The sequence below is a fragment of the Idiotropiscis lumnitzeri genome, chromosome 1 (genome assembly GCF_059441095.1).
Source record: "Idiotropiscis lumnitzeri isolate Australia: NSW breed Sydney's pygmy pipehorse chromosome 1, RoL_Ilum_1.0, whole genome shotgun sequence".
Classification (NCBI taxonomy): Eukaryota; Metazoa; Chordata; class Actinopteri; order Syngnathiformes; family Syngnathidae; genus Idiotropiscis; species Idiotropiscis lumnitzeri.
In genome coordinates this window covers 4,667,125-4,686,265 of record NC_142391.1, presented here as the reverse complement: position 1 = coordinate 4,686,265, position 19,141 = coordinate 4,667,125, and the positions used below count along the sequence as shown (strand labels likewise).

The following is a 19,141-nucleotide window of genomic DNA, read 5'->3' as shown; positions in this document are numbered from 1 at the left end:
ACTTTACTCGCGCTGTATGTATGCCACAGTCGTTTGATATCGCCAGTAAAAAATGTTTGTAAATGTATCTATGCGAATAATGCCTGAAATTTAGTGGACTAATTTAGACTACAACATATGTGACGTCGTCTCACCTCTATTATTCCTCTTAATTATTGACTTACGGCTGACTTTTCGAGGAAATGCGTTGAATTCATTCTATGTGAGCCACGCATGAAACAAGCGGAAAATCTCGAGGAATGCCGAATGCTTTGGCACGGGGCACTTCTTCGCGCCTCTGGACGCCCACGCAGCGCTGGTGAAGCCTCCAAATGGCCGACATCCGTCAGCTGTCGTGTGGATAAACGTGGACCGTGGAAATTGAAAAATAGTGGGAAGAGCGCAGCATTTGCGTGTGTACTTGTCTGCGCCGGCAGAGTGGTAACCATGGCAACAGCCACCCCGGTCGGTCGGATCAACACCATATGAGAAGCCAAATTATAAGAAGGGGAGAAAAAAATGTCCTCTTATCGCATAAGGAGGCTCGTAGGCGCACAAAAAAAAAAACGGCGAAAAAAGTTGGTAATCAAGATAGTAGTTGGGTGTCTCGTTTCCTCATTCCCTTGCTTCCGAGACCAGTTTCTTCATTTCTTCACTGCCCAGGCTGATGATTTCTTTCTTTGTTTTACAAACTCGATTTTTCACTTCTCAGGCCTGCCACATTTACTCATTGGCTCACGACCCGGTTCGATCGATCATTTTTTACTTTTTTTCTCACAACTCAGCCTGACCCCGTTTCCTCACTTAACCCGACCTAAAACAAGTTTCGCCAAGTGGCTTCTCAGGGTCTTCCTTGTTGCCTCACTACCCAGGGCAATCGCTCTTTCCCTCATTTTCTCACTTCCCAAGGTCTTCCACATTTCGCCACTTTCCTCGTCGACCATTGCGTCATAGTCTTCTCATTTCCTGTAAGTCTACCAAACGTTTCTTTCCTTTGCTTGCTGGTCACTCGCTTCCTCGTTCCCTTCACTTCCCTGGACTGTCCCTTTGTTTCCTCACGACTAGGCGAGTGGAGACCATCGGATTGGAGTTCTAAGTGGAGCAGTGCTGAAAGGGGCCACAAAAGATGGGTTTATTTATAGGTGCCGGGTAATGTACAAGTGCATGTATTCTGTGCATCCACTGATGAAATATGTTGAGCATGGCGCGAAAAAAAAATAATTGAAAGTCGGATAAAGGGTCTGTCGGAAAGCAGCGCATAGCACCATCCTAACTCGGATTACTCAGAGAATAATGTCATTATGCCGTAGGCCAGAGCGACCACAACATTCCAAAAATAGATGGCGGTCCTCCTTAACCGACATTTGGTGCATATCAACAGAGAGATCCGGGGAAATATTGTTTCACAGATCAAACTGCCATTTGTTGTCTGTTTGCTGAAAGACACTCTGAAGTTTCACTCGCAAAGTTTCGTCGAAAGCAATCGTCATGGTGCATGCATTTTTTTATGAAATACTTCCATCAGCTAGATTAAGCACTTCAATCGGCAAATATTCTCCTGCTTGCCAATAAAAAAGTTCCTTTTTGTGATGTAAAGAAATCATAATTTTTTGGTGTATTCGTTGTGCAATATTTTATATTTGTGTTGATCTTTTTTTTTTTGGATGATTTTATAACATTTTAGTTTTTGTCTAACATGTAATTATTTTTGTTTAATATTATAGTATTTTTGGTGAGTCCTTGTTTATTTTTTTGTTATAATATGTATATTTTTTCATTTTTAAATTTTGGGGATTTTTTTTAAGCATTTATTTTTTGGGACCTTTAGCGCTTTCAAAACCAAAGATAGTCATGTCATATTTTTGTATTTTTTTTATTACATTTTTTGAACATTTTTGTTAAAATGTACTTTTTTAATAATATTTTTGGTTATTTTGTAATTTCATTGTATTTCATGTCTAATATTTTTGTTTTTTATTAATTTTGTTACTATTTTTAAAATGTGTAATTTTTGTATTATTTTTTGGATTTTGAATTTACTATTTTGCAGTTTTCAGTAAATTTGTATTCTTTAATATTTTTCTACGCCTTACTTGAATCTGGTATTTTTTTTTCTAAACCAACTTCTCACGAGATTCAACTCATGTATGAGTTTTCTACCTTGCATGAATTTTAAAAAATCAACCAAGTGTAATATGTTTCCAATTACACCCATTAAACGCATCTAAATGCGCAAGAGTGCCTTTGTTTGTGACATTTTGCGATATAGTTAGTTTGTTTGTTAGTTATCAATAAAGTTGTAATTTCACGTCCATACGTGCAATGAATTGCATTTGCTGAAGAGGCACACCCGCAGTCCTCCAATAATATGTGCGCAATCCAGCGGAGGTCCAATAGGAAGACGAGCACACCTGGTATCGCTCGCCTACTGGCGCAGAGCCTTTAAGCCCCTCCCCCCGGCCGGATCGCTGTCCGCCGCCGCCTGGCGGACGCTCTCATTCGACGCGCGGACTGACGAGCGGTCGCCGGTCGTCGTGGTTCTTTCGGTCTCGGTCCCCGCTCGCGCAGTCATGGACGAGATGGAGGAAGAGCTCAAGTGCCCCGTGTGCGGCTCCTTCTTCCGGGAGCCCATCATCTTGCCCTGCTCGCACAACATTTGCCTGTCGTGCGCCCGCAACATTCTGGTCCAGACGCCCGACGCCGAGTCCCCGCAGAGCAGCCGAGCCTCGGGTTCCGACTACGACTACCTGGACCTCGATAAGATGAGCTTGTACAGCGAGGCGGACAGCGGCTACGGCTCGTACGGGGGCTTCGTCAGCCTTCCCACCACCCCGTGCCAGAAGTCCCCCAACGGGGTGCGGGTGTTCCCCCCGGGGCCGGCGCCGCACCCGCAACAACCCCCCGCGCAGCAACAAGCCGGCTGCCTGCTGGCGCCCATCCCCCGCAACGCGTGCATCACGTGCCCGCAGTGCCACCGCAGCCTCGTACTGGACGAGCGGGGTCTGCGCGGCTTCCCTCGCAACCGGGTGCTGGAGGGTGTCGTGGAGCGCTACCGCCAGGGCCGGGCGGCCGCGCTCAAGTGTCAGCTGTGCGAGAGGAGCCCCCGCGAGGCCGCCGTCATGTGCGAGCAGTGCGACGTGCTGTACTGCGAACCGTGTCGGATGCGATGCCACCCGCCACGCGGCCCGCTCGCCAAGCACCGGCTGGTGCCGCCAGCCCAGGGCCGGGTCGGACCCGGGAGACGCGCCGCGCCCCGCAAGACCTCCACATGCACGGAGCACGAGTTGGAGAACCTGAGCATGTACTGCGTGCAGTGCAAGACGCCCGTGTGCTACCAGTGCCTGGAGGAGGGCAAACACGGCACGCACGAAGTCAAAGCGCTCGGAGCCATGTGGAAGCTGCACAAGGTGGGAGCTGCGCGCCTCGACTTCACGTCTTCCTTGGCAACGCATTCCAGAACTCATACACGCGCACACAAACTCAAAATACAGCAAAACAACATGCATGCAAATACACGTTCATACATAAAAACATACAAAACAAACAAGAAATCGATCTATCTATCTGCAGAAAAACAAATAAAAATTGTGGACAAAAACCCCAAAATTCAAACATGTTAGAGAAACTACGCAAATATGACAACCCCCCCTAAAAAATAGGAGATTAAAAAAATCTAAAAACTATTTTTTTAAAAATTCTGAAAACAAAATATTTGATTAGGTAGAAAAAATACATGCAAAAATATTGGTTTAAAAACACACAATTACTAGAAAAAATATCCAATTAAACCGTTGTATTTTAAAAATCACAAATATGTGACAAAAACTGTAACTTTATTATTTATAAATAAATTAAGACAATATATTAGACCAAACATACAAAACTGGAGGCAAATCTGCAAATACAAAAACAAATATCAGACAAAAAAATGCAAGATAATAAACAAATATAGACAAACAACAAAAATCTTAGAAAAAAAATGATAAGAAGAATAAAAATGTTTGAAAAATGTTAGAGAAAAAAAGATTACGCAGCTCTGTGACAACCAATATTCAATGAAAATACAAAGCAAGTTATTGTAGAAACTTACTTAAACACAACTGAGGACATAATATTCTGACAAGAATACATTGAAAAATATTAGATGAAATTAAACCAAAATGGAGCCAAAAATTCTATGAAAATACGTACGGCATATTGATGATGTGCTGCCACCACGGGTGAAAAACAATCCATGCTTTTACTGTCTTTAAGGCCTCTTGCTTTCTCAACACACTTCAGTCTCGTGGTAGCCGCTCGCCCAGACGCAACACCCTAGCGCAGCCCCTGGTTGTCATGGTAACAAGCCAGTTCCGGCATTAGCCCCCCAAGTGAGCAGTGGCTTATGTGCATGAAGCAGGAACTTCCCAATGACCCCATGCCGCCCTCAAAACATGCTGACGATGAAAGCGGTTACCATGGCAACCAGTCAGGCTGTCATTCAAATATTTTGACCCTGCCACGCATCACGCGAATTCTCTGCGAAATGGAATTTTGCATCCGGCTCTTGTCGCTTTCGGTGAAGGCGTACCTAATGTTGTGACCTGGCATACTGCACACACACTCATGCGTATTTGGAGTGGAGCGTGCCAGATGCTATTTTTGGGTTTGTAGTGGGCAGGGAGGCGGCTTGTGTGCTCCAAACAGCACTCCGCATGCAGACCAAAAAATATGCAAATTGGACACCGTCGTCAACAAAAAGCTTAGATAGATGACAAATAGATGACCATAGACAAGCTGCCAAAATATCTGCCCCACCCCAAAAAAATATTAAGAGAAAAAAAAAAATTATTAAAAAAAAAAAATCGACAATAAGTTTAAATTAAAAATACACAAATGTTAGCAAAAAAAAAAAACCAACCTAATATTGCATGAAACACATTAAGGTGAAAATGCACAAATAATAGAGAAAATTGTTAGGAACAAAACTGACGCAAAATGTGAACTATCATTTGAAAAAAAATTACACAAGTCGTGGGGAGCAAAGAAAAGTAAAATAGATAAATAAATAAATAAATAAACAGGAAAACTAAAAAGTAAATGTATATGTCAAAGTACTGAACCAAAAAAATAAGTCAAATGAAAAATACTCAAATATTTGAAAAAAAATATGCAAAACAACAACTAATATCATTCAATACATACCAAGTAATTAGATAAACAATACAAAAAAAGGGGACATTTTTTCCTCAAATAAAAAAAAAATGAACAAAAATATTTAACAAAATATAACAAAACATATTCCTTAAAATTCAAAATAGTGCACCCTCCCAAAATATAAATATAAAATACACAGATAATGGACAAAAATCCAATCATATAGTCAATGAAAAATACAAAAATGTATCACAATTTTAAACAGCAAAAGAAATCCTAAAATATCACGTGAACTCGGCACAAAAATGAAAAGGACATTGCTGCTTATTTTCGGCATTCCACCCAGGATATTTTTTTTGGACCCACTCCTACGAGTGTCAAATAAGGACTCCATATTTTTCTGATTATGATGATGAATTTGTTGGGGATTTCACAGCTTTTGCATAATTGATGACGCAAGTGATGAATTATGAATGTCTCATCTTGTTCAACAGCCTGCTTGAATGTTTTCCTAAAGAGTCGTCGAGCGTTGCCAAGTCGAATGGTGAAAAGTGGACCGTGTCAACTAAAAATATCAGATATTAATCACGCGTCCGTGTGCACGTGCGCGTGTCATGACTCTGCATTGAAAGTAGGTTACGACTAGGTTATTACAAAGCTAATTCTTCATATGCAAAAAAATAGGCAGCTCGGTAAGCTGCAGCAAACAATTTGTATTTTGCAGAGGACCAACTTTGAATATATGCCTGTGAGTCTTGTCATATTGCTTGTCTACATGTGTTGTGCCACTGCTTGTGTTTTTTTTTTAAAAGATGCAAGTTTATCGAATCGTTCCACTTCAAATCATATATATCAAATGAACTTTGAATGGAGAAATGCCAAAAACGTGATTTTACCATGTTTATTCTTTGTTCAGCTGTGCGTTCAGCTGTCTGCTTGGGGTTAAAGGTTAACCCACAGCCTCCTCGCAGGCACGTAAAAACATATATATATATATATTTTTTTTTAACTACATTGGCTAGTGTTTGTCGGCATTCCGACAATGTGAGAAAACAACAACAGAATGTGCCTGCTGGCTGGAGTGCGAGCGGTTACCACAGGGTCATGTGACCCCCGCTGCACATACATGACCCCCCGCAATGTCCAAACAGGAACTTTTGTTCGGGATTTCCTCTCATCTCCTTTGCTTTCACAGCAGCAAGGATTCATGATTCACGTCTTTGGTTCATTATTAAGAATAATTATAATAATAGTGATTATTGACCTGGTTCTAAAGGTGACATTTGGGCTTAAGTTCGGAAGAATTCTTCATTAGCAAATAAATCACTGTTAATTTGTAATATTTACTAAGAGATAATTATTGCTGTCTTTTATTATTTTAAATTAAAATTATTTTTATGATTTTAGTAGAAAGGAAGCTTGGTTTATTTATCAATGATAATTTAAAAAAATATTATATATTGTGGTTTAATTCATGTACTCAATTTATTTTAAACTATATTATTTTAGTTAAAAGATACTCTGGAATATTCAATCCCGTTATCTTTATTATTTGTGATTATTATATTATTAATATTTTAGCTATCAGATAGCCTGCTTTGTTTCATTTGAAGAGCAGCCTAGTTTATTTAATCATATTTTATTTATTTTTTTATCATCGAGGTAGTCAAGTTTATTATTTATTTATTATTTTAGCTGAAGGTCTGGTTTGGTCAACATCTTTTTACGTATTGTTTACTCTTATTTTTTTTCGCTTAAAGTCAGTCTGGTTCACATTCTCATTTTCCTCTTTTTAGCAAAAAGGCTGCCTCGTTTAATTAATCAAATTAAATGGTTTTAATGATTTTTTTTTTGTTCTTTTAGCTAAAAGGAAAACGTTGTACCACATTTTATCCAATTTAGCTTTTTTCAAAAATTTGATGAAAGACAACTTGGTAAATTTCAAATCATTGTCTTGTTTTAAAAAATATATATTTCAACCAGAAAATAAAATGATAAAGTTCCCTTACAACACACAAACACATTTTGTAATGGAGTTTGTCTCGAGGCGCTAATTAGCGGCTAATTAGCGGCCACTTCCCGCTAACATTCTGCCTTCTTGTGCCGCTCCAGGGTCAACTGTCTCAGGCTCTCAACGGGCTGTCAGACCGAGCCAGCGAGGCCAAAGAGTTCCTGGTGCAGCTCAGGAACACCGTGCAGCACATCCAGGTACAAACGCTCTGTTTTCCCACTGACACCCAACGCCACACCGCGGTGACGGACAAACGGGATTAACAACGGTATTATGATAATCCCTCCGCACTTTTGTCTGATGAAAAATTCCACGAGACTCGTCCAAAATCTCACTGGGACACCGCTAAAAAGCGTTACAACGCTTCAGGAATTTTTGGGTCTTTAAGGAAACAATTCCTGTCGTTCCAGGAACCTTTCCTTTCTGTTTAGAGAACAGTTCCAAAAGTCCTACAAATGATCCGGAACCCTTCAGTGTTTATTTGTAATAGTCCAGTAGGCGTAAAAAGCAGGATGAAAGCTTTACATTCAACAACACTTTAATATATTTTTGACGCCGATTTAAAAAAAACTTACTTACTTTTCCAATATATCAGGTTTTTGAGAAATTAAAAATTTTTTGATTTTAGGTTTTGACTTATAAAAACTTGCACAATACGGATTTGACCATGTTTCGTAATTTACGTTTCAGAGAAAAATTTCGCCTTGTTGCTGATGTAACGCTTTACTCGTTGAGAAAAATGAGAATTATCGTTAAAAATGAGCCGAATCAAAGTTCTGATTTGAATGACGGTGTCTTGGCGCAGGAGAACAGCGTGGAATTCGAAGCGTGTCTGGTGGCGCAGTGCGACGCCCTCATCGACGCTCTGAACCGCCGCAAGGCTCAGCTGCTCGCTTGCGTCAACAAGGAGCACGAACACAAGCTCAAGGTAAAGCGTGCTCTAAAAACGTACAAAATTTGAAACGTCAGAACAAGATGAACAACTTCCCATTTAACATGGCGTGGGTGACTGACACTTTTTTTGGTGTATTTCTTGTGTAATATTTTATATATTTTTGTCATTTTTTTGTATTATTGTATAGAAATTTTGGTTTTGTCTAACATTTATTTTTTTGGTTTAATATTTTAGTATTTCTGTTGAGTGATTTTTTATTTTTTTTGTTATAATATATATTTTTTTATTTTAAAATATTGTTGGATTTTTTTAAGAATTTTTTTTTTTGACCTTTCACGCTTCCAAAACCAAAGATAGGCATTTGAAATTTTAGTTTTTTTGTCTGACATTTTTTGAACATTTTTGTTAAAATGTACCTTTTTTTTTTGCAATTGTTTGTTATTTTGTAATTTCATTGTATTTAATGTCTAATATTTTTGTATTTTTTTTCATTTGGTTACCATTTTAAAAATGTGCACCATTTTTGTATTATTTTTGTATTTTGAATTTACAATTTTTCAGTTTTCAGTTAACTGGTATTCTTTAATATTTTTGTCCGCCCTACTTGAATGTCGTCTTTTTTTTTTTTCTTAACCAACTTCCCAGGAGATTCCACTGATGTACAATTTTTCTACCCGCATGAATATTGCATGTACATTGGGATTCTGATGATTTCACACACATTTTGTCTCTGCGGTGCTCATATCGTGACGAGCGAGAAGTGGGACGTGTTTGGAGAGAGGCGCAAAGGGAGGCGTGAGTTAGTGTTTTCAATTTCACGCTTGGACGCTGGCGAGAATCAATGTTTGGCACGTGAAGGTGTTGGGAGCCAGCGCAACAAAATCAACAGAACACAAAATCCTGTTCAGCTACCACTAACTTAGAGACCAGCTCTACTTCTGAGTGTGTGTGTTTGTGCTGTGTGTGTGTGCGTGTGTGTGTGTGCACAAGTGCGTGTGTGTCTGTCTGGAGGTGGGCTGGCCCATCTGCCAGTGTCTAGATTAGCCAGATTGCCAAATACTTGTCCTAAACCTCGGAGCCAACATAAGGACCTCCTTTCTGTCTTTCAAAAACATCTTTCATTTAAAATAAAATGTACCCAAACTTCTTGGAATGCGTATAAAAAAAATCCAGAAGAAAAATGTACAGTGGAATTGATTAATTGATATATATATATATATATATATACAATTTTTTATTATTTTTTATTATTATTTTATCTACCATTTTATATATTTTTATTAAATTTGCGTGATTAAATATTTGAACTCCGTTAACTCAGTTTTATTTACTTCAAAAATTAATTTGCATATCTTGCATTGTACCATATTGGCTGTACATCTTTAGCACGTCATCCTTGAACAAAACACTCCGCTTAAGTCAACCAAAATGAATACGTTTTGAGAATTGAGAAAAATTCCTGTAAAGATGACACCATTTAGAGCCTTTGATTTAAAATAAACCTCATATTCGGTGATTTGACATCAATTACATTATAGTATTCAAATAAAAACCTGTTAAAAGCTTCACAAAAATACTTGACAGCACTAATCTCTCTCCCCTCCCTCTCCCTCTCTCTCTCTCTCTCACTCTCCCTCCCTCTCTCCCTCCCTCTCTCGCACTCTCTCCCCCTCTCTCCCCTCCCTCTCCCTCTCTCTCTCTCTCTGTCTCTCTCTCACTCTCCCTCCCTCTCTCGCACTCTCTCGCACTCTCTCCCCCCCTCTCCTCCTCTCTCTCTCTATCTCTCTCTATCTCTCTCTATCTCGATCTCTCCCCCCCCCCTTCTGTGGATGACTGGTTAGCACCATGGCCTCACAGTGCAGAGGTCGTGGGTTCAATTCCGGCTCCTGCCTCCCTGTGTGGAGTTTGCATGTTCTCACCCGTGCCCGCGTGGGTTTCCTCCGGGTCCTCCGGTTTCCTCCCACACTCCAAAAACGTGCATGGCAGGTTGATTGGACACTCGAAATTGCCCCTTGGTATGAGTGTGAGCGCGGATGGTTAATCGTCTCTGTGTGCCCTGCGATTGGTTGGGAACCAGTTCCGGGCGTATCCCGCCTACTGCCCAAAATATATTAGTTGTCAGTGTGAAAAAGAGTTACAGAAGCCACACTTTGCTCGCTTTCAAAGCTGAATATTTACGAGCACACTCAGTGGCCTGGAATGAACTGCCTGCATTGTCTCCTCCGAGCCTCCCGGAGGATTAAGGACACTCTGAGAATGGCACCGTTCCCTTATAAAGAGGCAAACTAAATAATTGAGCGTGTTATCGATGTTATCAGTCAGCCAGAGGAAAGCGTTTAGTCTTTATGAGACGCGAGTGACTCTGATTTTTACCGCACTGGCAACCACAAGCTCCCGTCCTCTGCGGCCGCGTCGCAGTTGTCACGGTGATTCAATGCCTCGTCCCTCGATTTGGTCTGGTGTAGCTCCGCAGTGTGAGAACGAAGAATAAAAAAAAAAATTAAAAAAAAAAACAGGAATGTAGTAAAAGCGCATTAATTACAATTTCACCATGCAATTGGTCACGTAATATTCATATGGTCACTTGTTGCTAGGCAGAATTTGTGGCGCAGTCACGACAGGAATGGATCCATCAAAGGAATCTCTTTGGCTTGTTCTTTGGCTTTTATTTTTATGCTCATATAGAAGCTGTCGCAGCTTTTGTTCAAAGGGAATTAGCCATGCCTGACTTTAATTTTTTTTTTGTATTAAGGACAATGTTGACTTCCTGTTGCCATACTCTTATTGAAACACAGTGAGGTCCCCTTTTAGCTTAATTATTTTTTTTTTTCCTTCCTTTTACTAGGTTTGCAATTTGTAAATCGGTTTGTTGTAAATGAGCAAGATGCCCTTTCAAAAGTTTTTTTTAAGTCGGCTTTGTCATTAATATTCCAAAATATTGAATATGTAAATCAGCTTTGATCCAATTGCGTGTCCTTAATTTGTGGGCAACTTGTGGCCACCGTGTCTCGTCAATGTGTCGGTTTCATCGAAGTGGGAAGTCGGCGGAGTTGTGCTCAGTGACAGTGCACCCTTCGGCGGCCATGACAGGGCGACGGCTTGAAGGAAAATTCTGCCACCTCCATGGTGACCTTGCACGAACTCGCGATGCCGTGACTGGAGGAATGTCAAATGTTATATGTCGAACGACACTGTTTGTGGTTGTCATCCTCCATGTTTTTCGCTGCAGGATTTTTCCTCCTCTCAGCCCCCTCATCGCTGCGACCAGGTTACTGTTACCTAGCAACCCCTCGTCCATCTCCACTCAGAGTGTGTGTGTGTGTTTTACTTGAGTGTCTTTTCCCAAAAAGGAGGCTCTGTGGACAGCTGCCGTGATAGATGGACTGTCGGGGATGTCAGGATCAATGTTGACGTGCTCGGAGATGCTAGTGTGGCAAAAAAAAAAAAAAAAAAAATCAAATAGAAAATGCTCATAGCTACAGCCTCTCTGATGTAAACGGGACAACTGTTCGCGCATCCTGTTGTGTGAAAACGTCGCGCTTGGTTCAGCACGTTGACAGCAGTCCTGCGATGCTTTTCAACACTTACGTCGACCTATTCATGCTCGTTTTCAGATTTATTTTTTTCATGAACAGCGTATTGGATCTCATATCATCTTTCCCCATTGAAATGAATGGAAATGCCATTAATGTGTTCCAGCCTCACCATGGAAAAGAGAGCAATTTTTTCAGTGGTGGGCTGGCCTAACATAATGAAGAAATCATGATCATATTCTTCACATTGATGTCATATTATATCCTAGTGTTGTATTTTTAGGTTAGAGGTTTTATCCAATCAGAATTTAGATAGCTCGTGTTGCCAGGCAGATTTCATAATGCCCCGAGCACGCACTATTCGTCCGAGGCCTTCAGATACAATCGCACGGCGTCTGTTCTGTGTCTCAAGGGAGCTTTATAGACAGTTGCGATAGCCAATCAGATCACGATTTGGTTACAGTGAGCCTTCTTGCTGGCCTTAGTTTGAAGTCGATGAACGCGTTTTGTGATTGGATAGTCGCTCGTGAGGGGGCGGTTCTACGCGGAATCAACACACTCGGAAGTCGTAACTGGCGACCGTTCGAAAATCTTAAATATATTCTTGCTTTTTTTAAACCAAAATGGCCGAAGGAGGGAAAAGTGTGGATTTAATTGCAGATACACTTGCGGGGCCATTTTCAAGTCGGACTTTTCAAGAGAAGCGAGGTTATCCAACACTCACTCAGTAGTGCGTAAGAGTCTGTTCATTATTTCTCCAACCGTGGTGTCATAAATGAGGGTAATATGAGGGGGATTTATTCAAGTCGGACTAAGTAGGACTTCACTGAAGGCCTACGTATGAAATGCACGAACTGCCACTGTTGTACATACATGTCAAAACATAAAGTAACTATAATGGCATTTTCTGTCATGTTTGTAAATGTCACAAACTCACAAATCAAATCGAAATTGCATTAACGGTCAGAAAAATCGCAATACAGTTTTTTTTCAGCTGTAATATACCTCCAGACATTTTGTCTTAATGAGCATATGAGACGATGAGGAAGCATGATTTGGAGGATTTTTTTTTTTTTTTCCAGGTGGTGCGTGATCAGATCTCGCACTGCACGGTGAAGCTGCGCCAGACGACAGGCCTGATGGAGTACTGCCTGGAGGTGATCAAAGAAAACGACCCGAGCGGCTTCCTCCAGGTGGGACTGGCTGGCTTCGTCCTTGTCATTGGCGACCGCTCCCTGACCAGTCCTTTTTGTTTGTCAGATCTCCGACGCTTTGATCCGGAGGGTTCTGATGACGGAGAGCCAGTGGGGCAAAGGGACGCTGACGCCCAGGATGACCAGCGACTTCGACCTGACTCTGGACAGCGCGCCGCTGCTGCAGACCATCCACCAGCTTGACTTTGTGCAGATGAAAGGTACGGTCTTGATGATGATTTATTTATTTTTTTATTTTTTTTTTGGGAGCGATAACAATTATCGTTATCGCTACCAATATCGTAATGAATAGTTTTGTGTTTTCGCGAGACCGTTTTATAGTTTCTAATATATTTATCTCTGATATTTTGGTTTACATTTTTAAATGCATATTTTTCTAAACCTCACCACACGCACACACAGAAACACACACGTGGTCATGATGACTTATTATTTGTCAAGTCATAAATTATTTTCATATTTAGTATTACGGCTTTAAATCTTTATTATTATTGCTAACATATTTTGTGTTCTGTTTTTTTCTAATATATATAATATTTTTGTCATTTATAGCCATCGTATTAAAATTTTGCAAATAATGAGTTAGTCGGTTTTCGTTTCCACCGTATTTAGCTTGTTTTTTTTCTTAATCATTTTTACAATATTTTTTTACATTTAATTTTTGTTCAGGTATTCTCGTTTCCCAAAAAATATATTGCTCTTGATACTTGACCTTTTCTCCAGGGACAATTTTTTTGAAACATTTTATAGATAAACTATAAAATGTCACACATCAGTTTACCATTTTACATTTTAATTATTGCTTGTTTTTCTAATATTTGTGCATTACTTCTATCGGATACACATCATAATTTGGTATTTTTTCTAGTTTTTGTTGCGTCATTTTTGTTGAATCATTTTGCAATGTCTTTTAAAGAATATGTTTGTGTTATTTCTTAATTACTTGAAAAATGTTTTTAGCATCATTTGTTTTGTAAAAAAAAACAAAAACTTATTTGGCAATATTTTCAAATGTTTTTGTTGGAATATTTCAGTATTTATTGTCTTGATGCTGTATATTTGTACTTTTTGTATTAGTTTGTTATGAAAAACATGTTTCAGTTTCCTATTGTTTCAGTATTATTTTTCTGCACTGTTTGAGTTTGATGTTTTTATTTATTTTATTTTATATTTCTTCTTTTTAGATTTATATATATATATATATATAAATATACATATATAAATATTTTTTCTCAATCTTATCATGATATGAAACAAGAGCTTTCCTCAATGCCAAATGGTCTCTTTCCAACAAATATATTTGCTGTGCACGCTGCCGAATAGTGAGCGTGGGTTGCTCCTGTGTACTCACTTGCGTGGCCTCATCCTCCCCAGTGCCGTCGGCTCCCATGCTCCAGCTGGAAGAATGCTGCGCGGAAAACAACAGCGCCACGTTGTCATGGAAACAACCGCCACTCTCCACCATCCCCGTGGACGGATACATCCTGGAACTGGACGATGGTGACGGCGGCCACTTCAGGGTATAGACGCGAATTGTCATCTTTTTCGAGTTTGTGTTCTTGAATGATCATTTTGCACATTGATTTAATATCACACTCATCTTGTGCTTGCTGACTCACCAACGCCCGTCTTTATTAATACCCCGGCGTGGGCAGACCCGCCCACATGCCGCCGTTCCGACTTGTTTGGAGCTGTCGCCAAAAAAACACTGCGGTGTGTGCGCTCCCTCCGCAGGAAGTGTACGTGGGGACGGAGACCATCTGCACGGTGGACGGCCTGCACTACAACAGCACGTACAAATCCAGGGTGAAGGCCTTCAACGCCAGCGGGGTGGGACAGTACAGCAAGACGCTCGTCATGTACACGTCTCACGGTAAACAAACCTTTTTACCCTTTGTAGTAAAATTGTATATATATATATATATATATATATATATATATATATATATATATATATAATGTAGATATATATATATTATATATATATATATATATATATATATATATATAAATATATATAAATAATTTTGTTAGCAATGTGAGAAAATCCACTCCGAATTTTTTAGTGCTCTGGCTGCACGAGCTTGCTTTCTTTCAATGGCTTAAGAAAAAGAAAGAAAAACATGAAGTGTTCATGCTTTCTTGGCTAAAGCTGCTTCCTCTCCTACCTTTCGCTATCACCTCTCCCTTCTCGCAGCTGGACTCCCTCCGGGTGAAATGCAGTCAGGTAAGCTCGCTCTCTCGCTCTCGCTCGCTTCCATGACTTGCTGCACATGTTCAAAACACAAACACAAGTGGCGGCTGCTAATTTTCGATGAGAAAAAAAGCAGATCCATACTCACATGCACACACACTCGCATATTGGCATATATTTTCCGGACTATAAGTCGCACCTGTACATGAGCCGCAGTTTTTTGTGTTGACAAAAATGATTTGTTTACTGCATGTACAGAACAATTTTTTACTGTGAATGCACATAAACACATTCTTAAAACAGTGCATTTTAACACGACAACAACTTTGCTAATTAAAACAGAACAGACCCAAGAGAAAAAAAATATTAACATTTATTTGACGTATTTTTTTAACTATAGAGCGCCCCTAGTGGTGAAAGAGAAATCCACAGAAAAGATGCACCATTGTATTAGCCGGATGTTTCAAAATCTAAGAAAAAAGTAGTGGCTTATAGTCTGGAAAATACGGTATATAAATATAAACATATATAAATGCATTGTAATAAAAAGCTAAGCAGTGATTCCTTCGCATACCACTAGAGGGAGCCCACGATTCTAGTACCCCCACACTTCAATCTCCAATCTAACTCGCTGTATTGCATTGGGCGCAGTGGCCTGGTTCACCTTCGACGCGGCGTCGGCACACCCGGACATCATCTTGTCCAACGACAACCTGACGGTGACGTGCAACAGCTACGACGACCGCGTGGCACTCGGCGGCGTAGCCTTCTCGCGCGGCGTCCACTACTGGGAGATGACGCTGGACCGCTACGACAACCATCCCGACCCGGCCTTCGGGGTGGCACGCGCCGACGTCCTGAAAGACGTCATGCTGGGCAAGGACGACAAGGCTTGGGCCATGTACGTGGACAACAACCGGTCCTGGTTCATGCACAACAACTCGCACACCAACAGGTAATAGACACAAACGTTTGTTTTTGGGGGTTTTGTGCGCATAAAAGTCTAAAACATATGCATGAGAGACTTAAAGTGATTAGAAAAAGTCTACACACCCCTGTTAAAATGTCAGGTTTTTGTCAAATTAAAAAAAAAAACCATCATTGTGGCCTGTAGCCTGTGCAACTCAACTGATTTAAAAAATATATATTTTCAAGATGGGACATACAAATAAACAACGGTTATTAATCCAGTTGCACAAATATGCACACTTTCTTATTACTGGGATGTGTCTGTGTTCAAAATTAGCCAATTGCATTCAAGCTTGTGTGAAATGTTAGTCAGCACACACACACACACACAACACCATTTAAAGCACGAGTCCTCGATCCTGTTCCTCGATGGCCACTGTCCTGCCTGTTTTCTATCTTTCCCTGCAAAATGATCAGGATCGTGATCTAGCTTCTGCAGACCTCGCTGATTTTCTGATCATTTGAATCAGGTGTGTTGAGAAGGGAAACAGGCAGGACACTGGACTGGGAGGAACAGGATTGAAGACCACAGCTTTAAAGTGTCTTGTTAACGCAAATAAGCTTCAGTTGTTCGAGTAGGCGTTTTTTTGCTGTTTATAATTTTTTCTTTTTTTTTTTTGTGGCTTTCCGGCACAATCTCGTACATCAAAAGGTCATCGCTAATTGAGAAAAAAGATTTGCATGAAATGAATCAAATATTTTCTGTAATATTCTGTTCGCCGTATAATTTCATTTTTTCTTCCGCCTCTGTGGCTGTTCTGATGCAGCCTTGAGTATTCTGCCTGGCAACAAGCGAGCGACCAAACGTGCCACAGCTTTTGGGGGATGTGAGGAATTCTAAAATGGAGTTGATGCAGCATTTTTGTGTGTGTGTGTGTGTGTGTGCGTTGGCACAGGACGGATGGCGGCATCGGCAAAGGCTCCACCATCGGCGTGCTGCTGGACTTCACGCGTCAGATCCTCATCTTTCTCATCAACGACGAGCAGCAGGGGCCCGTGGCCTTCGAGGGCCTGGAGGGCGCCTTCTACCCTGCCATTAGCCTCAACCGGAATGTGCAGGTACAACACATGGCTCACATGGGCTCACATTTTAGCTGCGCCGAACAAACGTAGATGGAATTATACAAAAAAAATAAATAAAATAAAATAAAAAAAATATATATGTATATATATATATATATAATACAAAAATCTGTTGTGTTATTAAGTAATTATGTACATCCGTAAAAATACATTAAACATAATCCAGTTAATACAGATGATTTAATAATATTTATATTATTCCGAACACTCAGATTAAAGCTTCCCAATTTAAATATTTTACAAACAATTTATCAACTATTCATTATACCGTCGTGTGTTCTTCAGCGCTTCTTTAAAGTCTTTCCTTAGGGCTGTCTGCTTAAAGGATTTTTTTTTTTTTAAAAAAACTAACCCCCAAAATATGTGGAGCAGGGTGTTTGAAGTTCTTTGTTTTTTTTTTAAGTGGAGTAACAGCGCCCCCCACCGGCATCCTTCATAATCACTTACTGTTTTTTTTTTTTTCTTTTCCCAACAGGTGACGCTGCACACCGGTTTGCCCATCCCGGATTTCTACACCCCGGGGGAGGTTGATCCCATCGCTCACATGTGCTAAACACCGCACCTCCAACGACAGCCCGCCTCCCCAACGCCCCGCCCCCCCTCAATTTAAAAGCACAGTGAGAAAGAGGGGGTTTGGACTCTAAAAAAAATAAGCTTTTGTTTGTGCGCTTCTCGTGGCTTGTTGTGAGTGAAAACAACGATGGAAAGGCATTTTTGTATTTTATATTGCAAAAAGAGTGTATAAATTATTGTGGTTTTTTTTATTGGACGTTTAGCTATATTGAGCAGTCTATTTAGTTGCTTGATAATGTAGTATGTGTGGAATTTAAAAGCGGGCAATATCGGACTTATTTTTTTTTTTTCTTTTTTGTTTCCCGGGAAGAACTTACCAAACTAAACATCTCAAGGAATCTACATGAGCTCACCGGGCCACAATATTAGGTACGCCTGCTTTCTTTGGAACAGCGAGCCTGCGAAATAGCAGCAACTGGACCTTTACGTAAAAATCCCTATCTCGTAGCAACACGGCGTCTGCGCCTGGTGGTTGGAAAGTGAAAATTGCTTGCACGAGGGTGGGAAAAATGAGTGTTGCGTGTTGTGGCATTGCTTGAGAAAAAAAAAAATGGCGGAAAAAGGACGGCATTTGTGAACGGCGCAAAAGGTGCTAACGACCACCATCAAGAGCCTGGAAAATTGCTGCATCAGTGCCGTGACAGTCACTCTTTCTGGCATTTACAGTATATTCTGTACCTGAGCCTTTTACACACCACCCGGAAAAGTCTGCAATTATGTGCACTTTTGCAAAGAAGTACGGCCTTCCATATGTCTAAAATAGTGGTCAGAAAGGGACAATTGCTTTTGACAAAATAAACGAGCGTCGAGTGTTAAACTTAGTACCCTTAGCCTAGCATCACCGCAGTCCTTTTTTTTAATGAAAGGCAAGAGCGATAAATGGAGGTAAAAGGACGGCTTTTACAAGCTGTGTAAAAGGGGCTAACGACTACCGCCGACAGCCTCGTTCAGAGATACTGCAAAATTGCTTAAGGCTCATATATTGCCACTTGATGCATCCGTTCCATATCAATGCCATTTATAATCACTGTTGACGTGAAAAAAAGTCAGGAAAATACCAATGTTTACACAGAGGCCACATCAAAGCTTGAAGAGAAAACCAGCATTTGGCCATTGTTTAACTTGCAAGCTCGAGTTAGGGCCCGAGCAGCTTCTTATTGTTTTCCATAATTGGTATTCTTTTTTTTTCGTCAGTTTTGCATGTGTAGATGTACAAAAAAAAAAGTTAGCAGAAGCCATACACAAAAATGAAAGGAAAGCAAGTGAGGATTTTTTTTTTATGAATGTCCACTTTTAGCACATTCCAAAAACATTTGCCACTTTGCTTTCGAGGATTCATCTGATTGACTTCAAACTTGGCCTGCATTTCAACACCTGAGTCATGAACTCATTCAATCCATAAGACATACATATACGGTTTCAAAAATATAGTCCCCGCCTCCCAAAGACGTATTTATACGTCTTAGCCTTTTTTTTTTTTTTTTTGCCTCATTGCTCTGTTTTTATAGCATTAGAACACGATATTAAGTCGGGCTCGCAAAATCAGTCAAAATC

The 19,141-nt window shown here is 40.3% G+C and overlaps 1 protein-coding gene across 2 annotated transcripts; it reads left to right on the top strand.

Moving 5' to 3' along the window:
• The first annotated feature begins 2,491 nt into the window (after window positions 1-2,491).
• trim9 (tripartite motif containing 9) lies at window positions 2,492-18,372 on the top strand. 2 transcript variants are annotated; one of them, XM_088312090.1, is made up of 11 exons: window positions 2,492-3,386; window positions 7,228-7,323; window positions 7,932-8,054; window positions 12,637-12,747; window positions 12,815-12,968; window positions 14,143-14,288; window positions 14,503-14,641; window positions 14,966-14,995; window positions 15,614-15,917; window positions 16,828-16,990; window positions 17,490-18,372. In XM_088312090.1, exons 1-11 carry the CDS (start codon window positions 2,550-2,552, stop codon window positions 17,565-17,567), a joined length of 2,181 nt encoding a protein of 726 aa, XP_088168216.1. In that variant the 5' UTR covers window positions 2,492-2,549; the 3' UTR covers window positions 17,568-18,372. The 2 variants fall into 2 exon arrangements, with proteins under 2 accessions (XP_088168216.1, XP_088168223.1); XM_088312097.1 differs by lacking the exon at window positions 14,966-14,995.
• The last annotated feature ends 769 nt before the right edge of the window (window positions 18,373-19,141 follow it).